The sequence below is a fragment of the Cydia splendana genome, chromosome 3, assembly GCF_910591565.1.
Source record: "Cydia splendana chromosome 3, ilCydSple1.2, whole genome shotgun sequence".
NCBI classification, from domain to species: Eukaryota; Metazoa; Arthropoda; class Insecta; order Lepidoptera; family Tortricidae; genus Cydia; species Cydia splendana.
Window position 1 is genome coordinate 24,372,360 of NC_085962.1, and position 19,439 is coordinate 24,391,798.

General features: G+C 39.9%; 1 protein-coding gene across 1 annotated transcript in view; it reads right to left on the reverse strand.

The window, feature by feature from the left end:
* Positions 1-14,957, reverse strand: part of LOC134806702 (nose resistant to fluoxetine protein 6-like) — a 31,061-nt gene extending 16,104 nt beyond the window's left edge. Inside the window, exons 1-8 of the mRNA XM_063780027.1 lie at positions 14,877-14,957; positions 11,325-11,648; positions 10,326-10,528; positions 4,444-4,581; positions 2,977-3,056; positions 2,614-2,813; positions 2,271-2,385; positions 463-674 (exon numbers count right to left, since the gene is read on the reverse strand). Of these exons, the coding sequence (XP_063636097.1) occupies positions 463-674; positions 2,271-2,385; positions 2,614-2,813; positions 2,977-3,056; positions 4,444-4,581; positions 10,326-10,528; positions 11,325-11,648; positions 14,877-14,957 (1,353 nt within the window). The remainder of the gene's footprint in view (positions 1-462; positions 675-2,270; positions 2,386-2,613; positions 2,814-2,976; positions 3,057-4,443; positions 4,582-10,325; positions 10,529-11,324; positions 11,649-14,876) is intronic.
* Positions 14,958-19,439: the final 4,482 nt, after the last annotated feature.

A 19,439-nucleotide genomic window follows, 5' to 3' on the forward strand; every position in this document is an offset into this window, starting at 1 on the left:
AAAGTTTGTGTTTCACTCGGGGGCAAATTTTGTTTAAACCTCGTGCTTTGAAACCCTCGCAACGCTAAAGATTCCATTTTTCGAACCACTCGCTACGCTCGTGGTTCAATTTTGGAATCTTTCGCTTGCTCGTGTATCAATATTAGCACGAGCGGTTAAACAACAACTTTGCCCCCGAGGGAAACAAATAACTATTATCAAATCGAAAATCGTCCTGGGTCGCCCCATTCGTTTTTTGACATTTCTATTTTCGTCACCCATTCTTCAATCGTAACTTTCGTTGGTAATCTTTGTCATCTTTATTGGTCGAATTTGTTGCTTGTCTTTTTCTTATTCCGGTCCATTTCGGTTTTGGTCATCATTTTCATTGGGCATGTTCGATATTAAGTCTATCTCTTTTTTAACCAACTTTCGTTACCCCCTCCGGGTATAATATATGTTTGTTATTCTAAAGCTACTTACCGGTTTATCCACCAAATAATTCTGCACGTAAGTGAGGGTAGCCCACCAGTATGCCCTACATCGTTCTACTTTATCAACTACGATGCGCCACTCCGGGCCGTCAGAGAGATGGTTGAATAACGACGCTTGGAGGAACACGGCGGTTGCCAAAATGGGAAACATTCGCAATAAACGGTGAAGATAGAACATATGGATGTTTTTTAGGAGACCCTCTGAAAAATAAAACAAATTCATTACGACAGTCACTACGCTGATAATTAGAATTAGAAAGAGTAATTTGATATTATTAACAGACGTAATTAATCGTTTTTTTTTACACGGATTGAAAATTATTTCTTTAAAAATCAGTCAAAAACGCTTTTAATTGATGATATTATAATGATAATGGTATGGTTCGTTGTGTAAAAATCATAAATAATCAAAGTAACTACTATTACCCACTGATGTCCCGAATGATTTCCTTTGATATATTTATTACATTAATATTCTAAATAATCTGAGTCAATCTGGAATACCTATGCCCGCAAGAGTTAAAAGATGGAGGGTCGAGGACTCGAGAAACAGACAGTGGAAACAATTTTTTTTTTTTGTTATTTTTAGAAATACGTTTCTTAATATATTTATTGGTCTATTATAAATTATTAAACTCTCCATCTAGTAAGGTAAACGTACTAGTGCTCGACATGCTACTGCCCAATAGATGACACCTTGCTCTCACCTCTATTGACAATGACTTAAGTTTCAAGATGACATGTACTGGATCCGCGTCGAGCACTAGTACGTAGTACGTTTAGGCAGAAATTTATTACCGTGAGACATAAAAATGGAATCTAACCGATTTAAAAAGAGAACAATATTATGTTTACATACAGGGTCATTTTTGACCCGTTAGCCATATTTGAATATGTCATTAACTCATTATAGATCAGCAGTACGACACATTTTTGAAGAAAGAAAAAAAAGGTACTTTTATTTAAAATAAATTGACGTTTTTATCCATCAAAAACATAAAAATATAGTCACTGTACTCGTTTGTTTCGATTTTACGACGGCAACGTATTTTACGTAAGTCCACTTGCTCATCAAGAGCATCTGTGACCAATGAAAACCAGTAAAAGCGCACTCCTTAATTATGCAATGGTTGGTACCTTAAGGTTTAAGTTACACTGGCTAAGCAAAGTACTACGTACCTGCGCTCCATCGTAATCATGATAAAACGTAGGAGTGTCATTCACATCATATGGCTCACCGAGCCGAAGCTCACAGGATTGGACGGCGCGTTTAGTGCCCTCTCTAGTTACGAAGGTTATACCGGTCTTTAGGTCATAATACTCATAATATGACCGTCATATTGTGCTGGTTCGCTCGATCGCTAAATGCACCTTGAGGTCTCTTAATAACTCGAGCCGCGTGCAAGATAAACTACTCTCTTTTTTTATTTCTTAGTGGTAAGTGAGATAGAGATAACTAGATAAGGGTGTCTCGTGCTACTTGATAACGCTATGCGCCGCCGCCTCCGAGTGCGTATTTTAGGGTAACAAAACACGCGTTGAATATTCGGATTTCAAAAAGTGGCTACAAATTGAAAAATATTTACAAAATAAACAATTTTTATTTCACTAAGATTTTTTTGGAAACTTTCCGCAACTATATTACAATATGGCTAACTGCTTAAAAAGAACCCTGTATTATATGAAACATAGAAGACAGTTTTCTGACTTGTGACATGTTTTATTTCGCCATATCTGGCTTTTTGTACTAGCTGGCTATTTAATGTTGAATAAATAATGTAGGTATATAATACTTACTTGGAGTTATCTTCCCAACAGTGGTATACACAATCAGCATTCCGCTTAGCAAGAAGAAGGTGTCCACTGAGATGGGAGTCGCCACGACCCAAAGTGCCGAGAATGAATACAGCCACTGTAAATAAGCTCGGTTCAAAACTGATGATTATACAAACAAAATAGGCGTTTTAAAGTAAAATAAAGTGTGTGCTGGCTTACTTGCGCATGATTTTGTTATTGCATATTAGATGGTCTTATTAGGATAACATCCGTACTCTTCGAGAGCGTAATATAGGTATGAGTGTAAAGCGGTATAAACAATAACTATAAGCAATATTTTTTAAATATATTTTAGAAAACCAACCTTGATCATTTCTTGACGATTAAAAAAGTGTCCACTCCCGTTGGTCATATACGTGTGGAATATGATGACCCACATCATGGATATGGATCTGATTCCATCCAGGCTCTCTAAAGTTCCAGGCACAGAGTTGAATGTGAGCAAACGGCGAGTATTCGTATAGACAGAGAACGATTTTACAAGAGTATGCGCTTTTTTTGAACCTGCAAGTTTAACGAATGGACGCTCGAATTATGTGTTAAATAATATACAGACAGCGGATAGGAAGATACTCAAATGTGAATTAAAATGGTTGCCATTGCATAGGTAGGTATGCCTACTTATAGTTACTGGAATGGAAATCACATTATTTACTTAAATACGTACCTTCCTTACATATCGCGGTAAAATATATGTCGTAGAGTGTCGAAAGTACAGTAATAAGGATTATGAAGCTAAATACTCCCCTGAAATAGAATATAAAACAGGATTTAGAAATAATAATGCGAGCTCACTAGTGCAGCCCTAGCCTCCTGAGATCCCGCATACAAGTTTTTGTACATATTCCACAATATTTCTGAACTTTTATAGCGTAATTAAGAGTTTCAAATTCAATAACAAAAACAACTTGTTCCCGGTCTCAGGGGGCAAGGCAGATAGTCATCAGCGTAGTTTATCCAACACATGATGTGATTTATATATCGCGACTACTTTAAAAAAAACTAGTATCTTTTTCTGTCAATCAAAAGAAAAGTGTGGTAACTATGTATGGGATGCATACAGAGTAGGTAACTGCGTTTTTTTTTATTGGCGAAACAACAGAAGTATGCGACAGAATAATAATAGGTTACATTGATAGGTACATATATAATTGAGATGAACACTTACTTCCTTAAACGCTCTCACTAAAACATACTTAAAATAAACGAACTTAACTAAAACGTATCTTTACATACAAGTTAACCAAGTGTTGTAGACCATTCTTATGTGATTTATAATATTTACTAGTAGTTCGCCCCGAACTGAGAACTCGCGGTTTGCCAAAAATTATATAGAGCGATTGACTTTGTTGCACCTACTTACTCGTATAGTTCGACATAAAATAGTAGAAAATAATTTTCAAGAAAAAAAAACCGACTTCTATGGGGGCCCGTGAAAGATTATTGTACATAGATGGTGCACTATGTAGAAAAGGAGGTAAAACCACCCACTTTTCTAATAGGTAGCATTTCGTTTCTGTAAGGGTCGCAGTCATAGACTAGGAATCCTCTAGACCGAGTTTAGAGCAATTATTTCATGCAACCGATGATGCCAAAAATGCGGAGGTGCGCGGGATGTGGTGAGCCAAGTCCCGTGCCGTGATTGGTCCGTTCAAACGATGAACGAGTTCACGGACGTCACACAAAGACACTTTCCACTCGAACATGGAGTAAAATTACCGTATGCGTGGCAGAGGGGGTAGCGCGACTATGCTAAGTCTGGAGGATGTTTTGTCTGTGGTCGCAGTTTTAGCCTCACGAAGCCACTTCTCTGATAGTAGTTCGGTTCTGTGAGGATTGCGGTTCGAACCTAACCAAAACCACTTTTCTAGTAGCATTTCGGTTCTGTAAGGCTCGCAGTTCTAACCTAACCTGACCCACTTTTTTCGGTTCTGTGAGGATCGCAGTTCAAACCTAACCCACTTAACGGCGCGTGCGGTGTGGTGTACGGGGGTTTGAGCGGGAGGGGCTAGTAAGTTTGGCATCATTATACTTTATATTACTTACATTTTATGGTAGGTAATCATAGTGGTTTATGAAGCTTAGGTATCAGTGGTTTTCCGGGTCAAGGTCCGAATCCGGGTCCGAGTCCGGCTTCGGGTCCAGTTCCGGGTCCAGAACCAGGTCCTGGTCGAGGTACAGGTGTAGGTCTTGGTCTACGTCCAAGTCCAGGTCCAAGTCCGGGTCCAGGTCCGAGTTCAGGTCCAGATAAAAGCCCGGATCCGGGTCAGGTCTGGCTCCAGGGCCAGTTCCGTCAAAATCGAAATTCGAAATCGCCAAACGTGTAGTCATTGAAGAGTTCTGTTCTGATCATCATCAGCAGTTCCACTTCATCAAATGCGACAGTTTTTAATGAAAATGCTTAATTTTCTGATGAAAATACAAAAATCTCTATACGCATGCCTTTAAGATTTGAGGAGTTCCCTCGATTCCTCGTGGATCCCGTGGAACTCGAGCTTGACAAAAATGTGGCTTAAAAACTAAACTTGCTTAACAAACATAACGAAGAGGACAAATCGCCCAACGTGAACTATGCTTTGTTGAAGAGTTCCGTTCTGATCATCATCAGCATTTCCACTTCATCAAATGTCACTTTTTTTAATGTACTATATACTTGATTTGTTGATAAAACACATAAATCACTATACGTATGCCTTTAAGAGTTGAGGAGTTCCCTCGATTCCTCATGGATCCTATCATCAGAACTGGGTTTTGACAAGAACGGGACCAATCTGTATGCATATACATACAATAAAAATAATAATTTTCAAAATTGGTCCAGTAATGACGGAGATAAAAAAAATCACAATCGAATCTCCTCCTTTTGAGATTTGGAAGTCGGTTAATGAATGAGGTCGCCACTTTCTACGTAGCTGTCACATTTTTGACGTAAAATGCTTACACATGGCAACAATTTATAGTCTGTCAAGCCATTTCCGTCAGTAGAAAAAAGCGGCTAAAAAATGTAGGCGCGAAGGGTTATCGTCCCATAGGAAATTGAATATCGCGCCTTTTTCTACTGACAAACTTGTTTGACCGACTATAGTATGGAAATTTTAGAGTTCCATTTTATTTAATTTCTACTATTTTATGTCCCACTATAGGCGGCAATGGATCAAAAATCGCGTGGATATATTACAAGGTCTGTGGAGCCCTTCACTGATATTGTATCTGTGGTAAGCCAAAATATTTCCTGTCAAATGTCAAATACCTATGTTTATTTTTATCTTGCTAATTATTTCAAAATTCAAAATGGTACATTTAAAAACGATATTATAAAAGTGCAAGCCGAGCACTTTCATTTGATACCAAACTCGACCATACTTTCTTGCAAAAAGATGACCAGAATAGCAAGACCCCTCACAAATAGCTTTTTAGCCTTCTAAGCTTTTCTAGCTCAATAACCCCTTGATCGAGCCTGCTCATAATTTAATGACTAAAATATAATGCCCTCAACTACACGTTTACCCAATTTCATTTAAATTAGAACAAATTTACTTAAGTTCTTGAGTATCAAACTATCCTCTGATAGTTCAGCTTAAAAACATCAAAATGCCGGGACGTGCCCCTAGCCAGCCGCGTGTCCCAAGTCGAATGTAAGAACTTCGTTCGCTTCGCTCGCTCGTTCGATTATAGAGGTTCTAAAATTTAAATTAGCGAAACAAGAAAAATATAGAGAAACTTGAAAATACTGACAACCAATCTGATCAATAATTATTAAGTACAATGACAGCAGAGATAGTAGCGATGATGACGACACATTACTGACGGACACTATGTTGGCCGTTGAGGATATTGAGTATTTGGTTACGATATTAGGGCCTATATAGTGACATTGAATATATCGATGGAAGTAAATTCTTTATTGTAAGTGTTACAAATACGACGCAAGGGGGCTCGCAACCCGGCGTTACTGGAGGCGGTGGGAACTGAGAACAAAGCATTAGAGCGCGAGCTGCATCGAGCTGGGACTCTGAACCGTATCCGCTCCAGCAATTCCATACTGTTAAACTGCCCTCTACAAATATTATAGAGAGTAATTGCGTCACAGCATTTGCGTCTGGTCTCCAATGACTGCAACTTAAAATACTGCAACAGATCAATGTAAGATAGACGTTTCCCTGTCAATCGTCTGTGTAATGCCCGCAGGAACTTTTTTTGAACCATTTCTATTGCATATGCATATTTTTTATACAGTGGATTCCAGATTACTGAGCCATATTCTAAGTGGGGTCTAATTAGTGATTTATACAGCAGAAGATAACTTGAAGATTTTTTAAAGACCTTTGCTGTTCTCAGAACGAAACCTAGCATTTGACACGCTTTTGAAATAATACACGCTATGTGCAATTGGAAGTCTTTATTAGTTTATCATCGAATAGGATTCCTAGATCGCGTGCCGTTGACACTTTTTTGATATTCTCGTTACCTATTTTGTATTTATAGTTGATAATTCTTTTTTTATTTTTTGTAAATGTCATCTGCAAGCATTTATCACTTGCTAATTGCAGGTTATTTTTAGAACAGTATTCAAGAAAAACATTTACATCATTTTGAAGTAAATTACTGTCGTCAATAGACTCGACGATTTTAAATATTCTCAGATCGTTGGCGAACAGAAGAAAATGTCTACTCTTAAAACATTGTTTGATGTCGTTAATGAACAGTGTATACAGGAGTGGGACGAATATGGATCCCTGGATTACTCCTGATGGGACTAATTTGCGCTGTGTTGCAAAGCCATTGACGACAACAATTTGAGACCTATTTGAGAGGTACGAAACGAACCATCGCAGAAGATTACCGCGGATACCATTGAACACGAGCTTTTTAAGAAGAAGCAGATGGTCAACTTTATCGAACGCTTTCCTAAAATCAGTAAATATTACATCTACCTGCTGTCTTTTATCCATAGACTCGAACAATAAGTTAGTGTAGGATAAAAGGTTTGTTATTGTTGATCTGTTTCTCATGAATCCATGTTGCTCCGACAAGATGGAAGTTTCAAGAGCAGCAAACATTTGATCACGAACAAGCGCCTCAAATATTTTTGGAATACAGGACTGCACAGAAATCGGGCGGTAGTTAGTTATTTGTGAGCGCGAACCAGATTTGTGAATCGGGGTGACATGAGAGTTTAACTTTGATATTGAGTAGCAGTGCGAGATATACGACATTTTTTTAAAGTAGTGACGATATGTGCCGTTTCCAAGCAAAAAGTCCGACTTTGGCGCGGCCATAAGGACACCTTGACAGGTTATTTGTATAAAAATACAAGTAAATCTCATCCTTATAGTAAGCTACAAAGTGGGACCTTTGACTTGACTACATATTATATACTATACATATAAAGATGATTTAAAACCTAGAATAACCAAAATAACGCAAAAAGAATGAATCCTTAAGTCGATGTCCTTAAATTTCCTATTTTGTTAATTCAAGCTGTAAACTGTTTACCAAACTTTATAATTATAAGTATCCTTTGCTGTTTTTCGGCACTTATAAAAATACACACCTATCTTTTACAAGCACTTGCCTAGCGCATCCAATTTTCTGGCCCCTATGTCACCACGGTGACAGGTGCGACAATTGTCGACATCACTGTTACTGACGTCACAGGCCTCCATAGGGGCTGTCCATAAATTACGTCATCGATTTTTGACGATTGTTGACCCCGTTTCCTCCTACGTCATGTTACCATCATCCGATGTCCAGACCCCCCCCCCCCTAATTTGAAATGACGTAATTTATGAATAGCCCCATAGGCTACGGTAACCGCTTACCATCAGACGGGCGGCGTGCTTGTTTGCCACCAGCATGTTAATTTAAAAAAAACTCCATTATTCCATTATAACGCCAATTAATAAGAAGGTACTTAGGAAGCTAATGACAATTGTCACAAGAAACACGACAATTGTCACGAAATTCCGACACAGAACTCATTTGCTGTCAAGAATGACCGACAATTGTCGTGTTTCTTGTCATTAGCTTCGCAATATAAGTACTTATTAACTGGCGATATAATGGAGTTTTTATTTTATTAACATGTTGGTGGCAAACAAGCACACCGCCCGTCCGATGGTAAGCACCAGGTAAAACAAATCTTACAAAGCCTCGCAACATCTTAAACGAAATCTACGTATCTCTGGTGCAATCTGTCTTATTGTACTGCATATCGGTCTGGGGTGGTGCAGCGAAAAGTCGCTTTATCTATCTTGAAAGGGCACAACGTGCACTCATAAAAGTGATGTACTTACTTCAAAAAAATTAGATATCCTACTGAAATGCTTTATCAAACTAGTGATCTTCTATCGGTAAGAAAATTATATGTTCTGCAATCAATATTGAAAAAACACAAAGTAATACCCTACAACCCTAATTATAAAAACAAAAGAAATATGGTCAATGTAGCAAAATTTTTACGTACGAGAACTTACTTTGCAAGATCGCAGTTTAATTCAAAGTCGTCCTACCTTTATAACAAAATTAACAGAGAATTAGATATTCATTCAAAAACATACCACGAATGAAAATTACATCTCACTAAATGGCTTAAAACTAAAACCTACGACGAAACAGAGAAGCTGCTAAGAACAGAGTACTAGAATACACTCAATCACTACATACGCGCACACACACACACACACACACACACACACACATATACACGCACACACACACACACACACACACACAAACAAACTCCTGTCTCAGTCGATATTCACACCTTAAAATCAAACGAGTAAGATCCTACCTGTATTGTAAATGCATGTTTTAGAATTAAGTTAAAAACATATTAACTAGTAATTCTGTATAATTACCTACATTTCTTATGTATAATACATCGCGTTAGTAAAATAAAATAAAATAATAATTGTACTACTTATAAACCTAGGGAAGAGCGGTGTCTCCCAACACAAGCATAAGCTTACCGGGCGGCTCCATCCCCTGTATCACAAAAATGTATATTATTATGAAATAAAGAATTTTGTTTTGATTTTTGATTTGAAGCGGTCTATGGAGGCCTGTGACGTCAGTAACAGTGATGTCGACAATTGTCGCACCTGTCACCGTGGTGAAATAGGGGCCGGTTTACATGTAAAATTGTCGTATAAATTGGTACCTGAAATCTCCTATGGCACAGTATAATAAATAGTACTAACGTACAGTATGGAATGGACACTCCCTGCCTCCCGTTGAAAGTGCCGCCCGTGCTCTCGGTTACCTCACAGTTACCGGCTGGCAAGGACGCGACGACGCGGTGCGCAGAGCGGAGGCCACATAAAATATTCAAATATTAAACAAATATTTACAAAACCTATCAGAACACACTGAAAACAACACAATATCTATATGAACAGAAAATCATGTTTTCAACTTACGTAATATTTTGGTGGCCTGAATTTCCTTACAAAAATTTGTTACTTCGTTTATAAAGATTCAAAATAGGAAACTATTGTATAAATCGAGCTTTGATACCCACCTTACAACATAATACGATTCTTATTTCTTCGTAATTTGCGCAATGAGTTTGAGTCATTGAGGTCATCGAACTTGACAACAAAATGGCGGAAACCCTATCTCACTCACACAAGCATGGTGCGCTACACGAGCTTAGACTGTGTGCGTAGGAACGCGTTTGTTTCATACATTTGATCGCCAGTGTCCGAGGTGTGCCTATGGCTAAGTAAGTTTAAAAGTCTATAAGGTCATGTGGGGTTAAACAAATACAGTTTATTTCGCTCGGGGCAAGAGAAACAGTATGAGGATTCCCTACAAGTGTTTCTCTTACCCCATCTAATCTTAGGTAAGATGTAATCATATCTACGTATGTAAATAGAAATATAATAGATGAACATTGTTTATTTAATGGTTTTGTAAACATGTTATTTTACGTTAACATGATTATAACATTTATAACCTTTTTTATAATTTACCTAGGTACTAAGACAATTTCGTAAATTTATGATTACTTACATAGCAGCATAATCAACAGGTGCAAACGGTTTATCATTTCTCAGTCTGCAATATTCTTCCGTGAGCTTGAAACCCACGCTAGTGGTGTTGATAAACACAGTGTCGATGAACTGCCTAGGTGTGCAAACTTTAGGAAGACATACTGCCAGTCTGAAGACTTCATTAGCCAGCGGGCTGTCTTCTGTTACCCTGTGGAGTAAGAGCTAGTTTTCTAACGTATTCATGAAACTTAATATGAATGAGTTGATAAACGATGTTTATCGTGTTATATTAACTAAGTAAATGGACGAGGATGTGAATTTTTTGGCTATCACACTATTAACGATAAAGGCAACCTCAGTAATGTCAGAATGGCAAATGCCTGTGTTAGGTTATATAATCTTAAATCCCAGCCCCAGTCCCGGTCCAAGTCGAAATCTAAATCGCCAAACGTGTACTATGCGTCGTTGAAGAGTTCTGTTCTGATCATCATCAGCAGTTCCACTTCATCAAATGCGACAGTTTTTAATGAAAGTGCTTGATTTTCTTTGCTTGATGAAGAATAAAATTTATTCAAAACGCTTATACAACAATTTTTTTACAAAAACATGTCACAAAAACGGTAACGTCACTGAAAAGGTTTCCACTCAGCTTGGTGTCAAGGTACTTTATGAATACCTTGACGCTGGTCTTGCCTGGATATTATTTTTTTAGCTAGCCTATTAAGGTGTCTCACTGCTGGGCAAAGTCCTCTTCCCTTGTCTTCCACGACTCCCGACATAGCGTGGATATTAAGTAATATTATATAATGTCAGTACTTCAAATTTCGTTCAACAGTTTTTGCGAGACTGGACAAGAAATACCTACCCACATTTCCAAACTGTGTTCTATTGGATAACTAAGATGTAATTTAACGGTAAATACTTATATACTAACGATAAAGTAAATATTTACTTACTTCATAAAATCCATACCATCAAATCCAGGCATACTACTGTACTTTGCTGCTTCCGTTCGTACCTTTTGTAAATTTCTGAACCTGTCACTATGTGGTCCTGTGATTGAAAAAAGTTGTTGCCACGGATGCTTGGGCCAGTCCCCGGACCTCTCTGAACCTTCTGGCCATTCTGGCAAAACTGGTAAGTTTAACTCATCTTGAACCAGTGGAACATTGATCATACAGTACTTGCCCTCTATGTCTGATGGCTCAAAGTTTTCACTGATTGCTAGACATTGCTGGTAGTATCCGAGGTCTACAAAATTTTCTTGTGAAATGCCTCTCGGAAGTCTGATGCCTGCATCAAGGACTATAAAACACAAAATAAAATAAAGAAATAAGTATTCCTTTAGTTAGACCGTATTTGAAATAGATAATTCAGATATTAAGTAAATTACTTAAATTATTGGAAGGTTTTAAGTTTTAAAAAGTCTAACTTGAGTTTGTGCTAAAAGAGAAAGCATACTTACATTCAGCTATCAGCATTGTATTGTTACTTATTAAGTAACTCAATTGCGCTTCACATAGCTCTTCATCTAATACATTTTCATACAATTCCGTATCAAACACATGCCGAGGTACTTCGAATTCAAAAAACGCTCCTACTGAACACAAACAGATGACGAAGATAATTAGAGAAATTAATTCCGCCATTTTTGTGGACCAATACAACCGCACATTGATGAATTAGGCTTACTTATAAATACCTTGACCGCTATTTGCGGTGTACAACTGTACAGTAGGTACTTGTGGTGATTAAGTGATAATTTTAATTAGTAGTTATTGATAAAAGGAATATTTTTAGAAAGGTTCCGTAAGGTAATCAATTAATCGTTTGATATTTTCTTATGTGCTTAAGATAAAATCTAAATATGCATAGGTAGAAATGTTCCTTTTCAATTAAATATTTAAATAATGAATAAGGTACATATTTGAGTCGCTAGGAGGATGGAATGCTGGATCAAGGGCCAGATGCAGAAGGAAAGGTGGTCTTGAACATGGCGCGGATACTGCTGACGGTACCTACACTAGATTAGGTTTTTCATATTAATTATGTAAAGTATTGATTTTGATGTCTATTTAAAATTTATTATTATATTCATATTATATAAACCTAGCTTGAGAAGAAAACTAATACCTATAGATAATAATTATAGTAGGTATGTGATATAGGTATTAGTATTTTTAGTGTTCTATTGTAACTAGTAACCCTTATATTATATAGTTTCGCCATACCCGTCTGTCCATCCACGGCTTTGCTCTGTGATCGACTGATCGTTAGTGCTAGCAAGCTGCAATTTGGCATGGACACATAAATCATGCATGGCAGCAGAACGGTAAAATAAAAAATACAAAAAAATTTTGGGGGTACCACCTACCTATCTATACCACAGAATAAATAAAAATAATAGTACTAGGTACAGAAGACTCACTCTCTAACAAAACGCGTCTGTTACGATCAGGACAGATATGGCCGCTAGGTGGCGACAGCGCCACGCGCGGCTTATGGCTAGCCACCAAACTTGTGTGCAACGGATGTACTTTTAGCTACCTGTAGCAAAGCGACGAAATCGCAGAGTGAGCCACGCCTGCCTGATACAAAATGTTTTAACATTGGAAATGTCTTTTCGTTCGCTCCAGTATAGGCCCCGATTTCACGAAAAAGTGCGATCCCCTTATATATCTCGGAGAGTTGTGAAGATATGATATTAAAAAAGGCTCAAAAGACGCGTATTTACAAGAGCTGTAAGGTGCAAAACGAATTATTCGACAAAGTCAAAAACGAAAAAAGGTAACGCGGAAATAGTGGAAACAAAATTCAATTTTTTCCGAATTTTTTATTTTGGCGTTCGATATTTTGGAAACAAAGAATGATATCAAAAATTTGAGAATAATTCTTCTGGACAATTTAGTCAGCTACAATTTGAGCCTAAAACAAAGACGATCGGGTTAAGGGTTTGCCCTGTAGCCTAACCTATTTGAAAATAGTCAAAAAGTCAGAACGACATTTTTCACGTGACATTTATGACTTCATGTTTCGCAGAGTTCGCTATCGGTGATTGTTGTGAATTATTGGGGTTATGACGGTAGAGTCAGACCGAGAAAAGTCTGCAGCGATTTTGATAGCCCATGCAGTGCAAGTGTCATTTTAAACGTCAAACTTCTATGAAATTATGACGTATAAATAACACTTGCACTGCGTGGGCTATCAAAATCACTGCATACTTTTCTTGGTCTAACTCTATCTATCCTGTTTGAGACGGGCGTAGATAACGTGTTCACTATTCGACAATCTATGCATTCTTGTGGAACACTTTACGGAAAAACTATCGCACTGTTCGGAATGAGATTTAACATAGTAATTTGTGACGTTCCACAGGTAAACGTACCATATGGCGTTCGGCACTTACGTCGTGTAGCGCCGCATTAGTATTGGATTGAAGCGTCTTTAATAATAGCCTAAGCGCCAACCGCCATAAGGTACCTTTACTAGTGGAACGTCACATTTAAATTCATGTCTAGATGTAGTAGATGTGCAATGTGTTATCAAAAAAAAAAATATGTCATCATTTTATAAACCTAAAAAAGAAAATAAAGGAATCACACTGTATTACTACTAACGTCATCTGTTAGAAGTGGCGTTAGTAGTAAAAAAAAATTGGACATTCTTACACAAATTGACTAAGCCCCCCCGTAAGCTCAAGAAGGCTTGTGTTGTGGGTACTCAGCTTATGCCATCAACAACGATGAATACAAAAGTGGAAAGTGGGTTAAAATTTAGGATTCTGACCCACCTGTCTTCGCTCGGTATGATTCCCAATTTAGCATTTAAGTTTTTTTTCTGTGAATACTGGAACATTCAATCTTGCTGTATATTCACTGCGGAGGTCAATTTAATCACATGTTCTGTGACGCTGATGAACTGATTGTGTTAGCAAACTTAAATCGGGTATTTTCAGTTTGAGAAATAGTTTTAAGTAGTGTTAGTTTTGCTTGGAACTGCTAAAATTATAAACAAAGGCACATGCTGTTTCGGTCATCTGACTCATCTTGACGAGCACTTAGGAGAGTAGTACCCAAGATAGAGCTGATGCTGAACCCTGGCAGTACCTAGTGGAGCTCGGGTTTAATACAACATAAGCACACGCCACACGCTGTTTTGGTCATCGGACTCGTCTTGATGAGCATGTGGGAACACTCGATTGACATCATATGTTTTAACAGAAACACAGAATTGTTCTGATAAGAACAGTTGCGATCGACTGACACTCTGCGATTAAACAGAGAAACAGGACGTGCCCTGACAAGGGCAGTTTTATGTTGCTCTGAGAAGAACATTTTACGTCGCCCTGATAAGGGCAGTTTGCGTGCTCTGAGAAGAGCAGTTTTATATTGTCCTGAGAAGGACAGTTTAATATCCGGAGCCTGCAGCATCCTCGTCGATCTCGTCGTGTCTTCCAATCAGCGAGCGCGTAGCAGCGAAGCGAGGCACGGCGATCCGACGACGCGATGTTTACTCCACGGCAGCCGGCGAGGGAAAGGACTGTCGCCGGCGGTCAACTTAGTTTTTTTACCAGCGCGGCACGCGCCGCGCCTGCGCAGTGGCACGCGCGCGCTCTCGCTCTGGCACGCGCCCGCGCACCGTATATCTCCATCTCACTCTATTGTAAATACGTCTCTTTCTTGCTTTTCTCAAATTGTGTATAAATACCGTGAGTTTTGTAAATAAATTATCATTCTTGTACATACCAACAAGTGTTTCACTTCTACTACTACAAACCTTCTGATACACCAGTTGCCATAGCTTGCTATAGTGGTGACCACCGACTCTGGACAAGAAGAATTAAAATCAAGAAGATGCATCCCGATGACGAAAAAAAAAAAAGCGATGCCCCGGAAGAAGCCAGCAGCCTCACCAGCCCATCTCCGGCAGCAGCACTCCTATCTCACGATGTGGCGGCGATATCACTCTCGCTGCGCGTCCCACCGTTCTGGCGAGACCAGCCAATACTCTGGTTCTGCAGTTTCGAGGCGGCAACGCTGAAGAGAAGCCAGGCGCAGCTCACTCAGATGGTTATCGCGCAGCTAGAAAAACAAGATATTCAAAATATCAGCGACCTCATCTACTCCCCGCCCGAAGATAATTACTACACCGCCATCAAAAACAGACTCATCTCGGTGTACGAGGAGAGCAACAGCGCGCAGACCAAGAAGCTGTTATCCCAAGTCAAGCTCGGGGAGCAGAAACCCAGTCAGCTGTTACGACGGATGAAGACGCTGAACAAGGAGAAGTTTCCTGAGACAACGATACAGATGATGTGGCTTGATCATCTCCCGCCACACGTACGCTCCGTGCTCACCGTCAGCGAAGCGTTCAAAATTAAAACGACGTTAGAGGACCTCGCGCTGCTCGCCGACAAAATGTTGGAGCACACGCCAACATCAGCGTCGCACCAAATCGCCGCAGTTTCTACTCCCGCAGTCTTACCACCTTCGCTACCAACACCTCCACCGTCTACGTCAACTCTCGACGCACAGTACCTCATCGGCGAGATTAGAAGGCTATCGCTCGAAGTCGCCGAGCTCCGTTCGAGACCGCGCGAAAACTATAATCAACGCTACAGCCGCTCGCACCGCCGTTTCCCATCGCGCCCACGAAACCAATCGCAAGACCGAAGCCCACGCAGCCGCAGAAGCTCGCCGATGCCGTATTGCCATTACCACCGCCGTTTCGGGATGGACGCTCAGAAATGCGCACAGCCGTGCAGCTTCAAACCGATACCGGCAACACCATCAACAGCGGAAAACTAGATGTAACGCTGGATGCGGCGGAAACCGGCGTTACAACAAGATCTCACCGCCTCTTCGTACGTGACCGAACCAGCAAGCTCGTTTTCTTGGTTGACACGGGAGCCAACATCTCCGTCCTGCCAAGAACACCCGGCACGAAGGCGCAACCCCTACCCTTTCAACTGTACGCCGCCAATAATACAGTTATTCCCACCTACGGCGAGAAGACGCTGGAGCTCGATCTCAACCTACGCAGACCATTCCGGTGGAAGTTCATCATCGCTGCAGTATCGAAACCCATCATCGGTGCAGACTTCCTGGACTACCACCACATCGTAGTCGACATCACCAAAAGGCGACTAATCGACGGCAAAACCCTACTGTGAGTGAGTACGGTGAGTACCCGGACGTACTGAAAAGCACTCGAGTATGTCCTGTCTATAAGGGAAAAGGTGAAAAAACTGCTGTGGACAATTACAGACCCATCACTATTGTCCCCAACATCTCTAAATTAGTCGAATCAATTGTATCAAATAGTTTAATGCATCACTTAGAGACAAATGACCTACTGACGGACAGACAGTTTGCGTATAGAAAAAATAGGTCCACCACAACAGCTGCATATGAAGTATATGATTGCATAGCTACGGCGTTAGATGAAAAGGACAAACCGGCAGGGATATTCTGCGACTTGTCTAAAGCCTTCGACGTTATAAATCATGACTTACTGTTAGAAAAGATCGGAAACTATGGAATCGCTAATAACACCCATAAATTATTTAAATCGTTCCTTCGAAATAGACGGCAGACAGTGGAGGTCAAAATTAAGGGCAAAAGTGTTAAATCCGACGCAGGTATACTGGAACAAGGAATACCTCAAGGCTCCGCGCTCGGAAATACCCTATTTTTAATATTCATTAACGATCTCCCTTCCTCTATTGATGATGGCAAGATGGTGTTGTTCGCTGATGACACCACCGTGGTAGTGAAGGCGCATACGTACTCGCAGCTCGAGGAAAAAATAGCAAATACATGCACCCAACTTCATGAGTGGTTCTCAGCGAACGGCCTCATCCTCAACGTCACAAAATCGAATATAATGCTTTTTTCCGCAAGTTCTTCGATTAATATTCCGCAAATACAGATTCCACTTCCAAGGTGTGATTCGTGCAGATTCCTTGGATTTACCGTTGACGCAAAACTAAAATGGAAAGAACACATTAACAACTTGTGCGAAAAGCTTAGTAGTGCTATATTTGCGATGCGCAAACTAAAGCCAATTATTTCAAAAAATATGCTGCTTCAAGTATACTACTCCTATTTTCAATCACTCATGGCGTACGGTATTATTTTATACGGAAATTGCACAGAATCAGAGAGGGTGTTCAAATTACAAAAAAAGGCCTTACGTGTATTAGCGGGTGTACATCCTAGACACTCATGTCGACAGCTCTTCAAGCAATATAACATAATGACGCACTACTCTCTCTATGTCTATGAAATTATTATGTTCACACGCCGTAACATTCGTTTATTTAAACGCATAGACATGCCTGGCAGAATAACCCGCCAGACCGGCCGATTACAGTCCGTGCCGCGGCGCCTCGCGCTGCTCGACAAAAACCCACGCGTAATAGGCCCGGCGTTTTATGAACGTCTACCCGCCACTCTCAAAAATGAATCATCGGATGATGTATTTGGGCGCCGATTGAAGGAACTTTTATTAAATAAAACCCTCTATTCTGTCAAAGAATATAAAGAATAAAATCTTGACTATTTAATTTTTTAATAAGTATATTTTAAATTTTTATAAATTAGTAACAATTGACATACATTTCCTATTATTGTAATATATTAATTTTGACCTTTAGACATTACCTAGGCTAGTCGTATATTTTAAATATTTTTATTATTATTTTTTGACATTTTTATTTTTTATATTCTTTATAATTTGACTGATTTTTACATTTTACCTACTCTTTTCTATTTTATAGAAAGTCGTTTTATATTGTATTACTGTTATTTTATTGTTTTTAGATTATTATTATTGATATTTTTTGTTGTGACGATCTTTTTGTGAAATGCATTCTATTTTGACGTGTGAAATTTAATGTATATTTACAACAAGAAATAAATGAATCTAATCTAATCTACTATATACGAACGCACAACTCTGTACCGCAAACATATCTACCGTGCGCAGTATAGACGTGCAACAGTCGTACCACAACATACTTGCCGACTACCCTGGTACAACTCGCCTCACCTCGATGAAACTGAGCCCGAAACACAACGTCGAACATTTCATCGAAACAACCGGACCACCACTTCACTGCAGACCACGTCCGATTGCACCGCACCGCTACGAACTCGTGAAGAAAGGATTTGCCAACATGATGGAACAGGGCCTATGCAGACCAAGCAAAAGCCCTTGGGCATCACCTCTTCACGTCGTACCGAAGAAAAATGGCGAATTACGTGTGTGTGGCGATTACCGACGGCTTAACGCAATTACTAAGCCCGACCGCTACCCAATCCCACGCATACGTGATTTTACCTACCAACTCGCCGGCAAGCAAATATTCTCCACCTTGGATCTCAACCGCGCCTACCAACAACTACCAATAGCAGAGCAAGACGTCGAGAAGAGCGCCATCATAACTCCATTCGGCTTATTCGAGTTTCCAAGAATGTGCCCTGCCTAAAAAACTGCAGACACACATTCCAACGCTTCATACATGAAGTACTGCGCGACCTCGACTTCGTGTTCCCGTTCGTTGACGACCTACTTATCGAGTCAGCCGACAAAGCTACGCACAAGAAGCACCTACGCGCCGTACTAAGCAGACTCGAAGACTACGGTATAACTATCAACCCGTCGAAATGCGTATTCGGACAGCCATCGGTCAAGTTCCTGGGCTACGAAGTCAGCAAAGACGGCATTCGACCACCTACCGAGAAAGTTCAAGCAATCATCGATTACCCTAAGCCGAAAAACATCGATGAGCTGCGAAGATTCCTCGGCATGCTGAATTTTTACCGCGAAAATATAAAAAACGCCGCACAAATTCAAGCACCACTCTGCAAATACCTACACAATGCGAAGAAGCGCGACAAGACCGAAATCAGCTGGGACGGCGAAGCTGACGAAGCATTCATCGCGTGCAAAGCGAGCATCAAAAACGCCGCTTTGCTCGCGCACCCCTCCCACCACGCCCCGCTAGCAATATTTAGCGATGCGAGCGACAGAGCCGCGGGAGCATCGCTAAACCAATTCGTGAACGAAGCTTGGCAATCACTTGGCTACTTTTCTAAAAAGTTCTCCGATGCCCAGACCCGCTACAGCA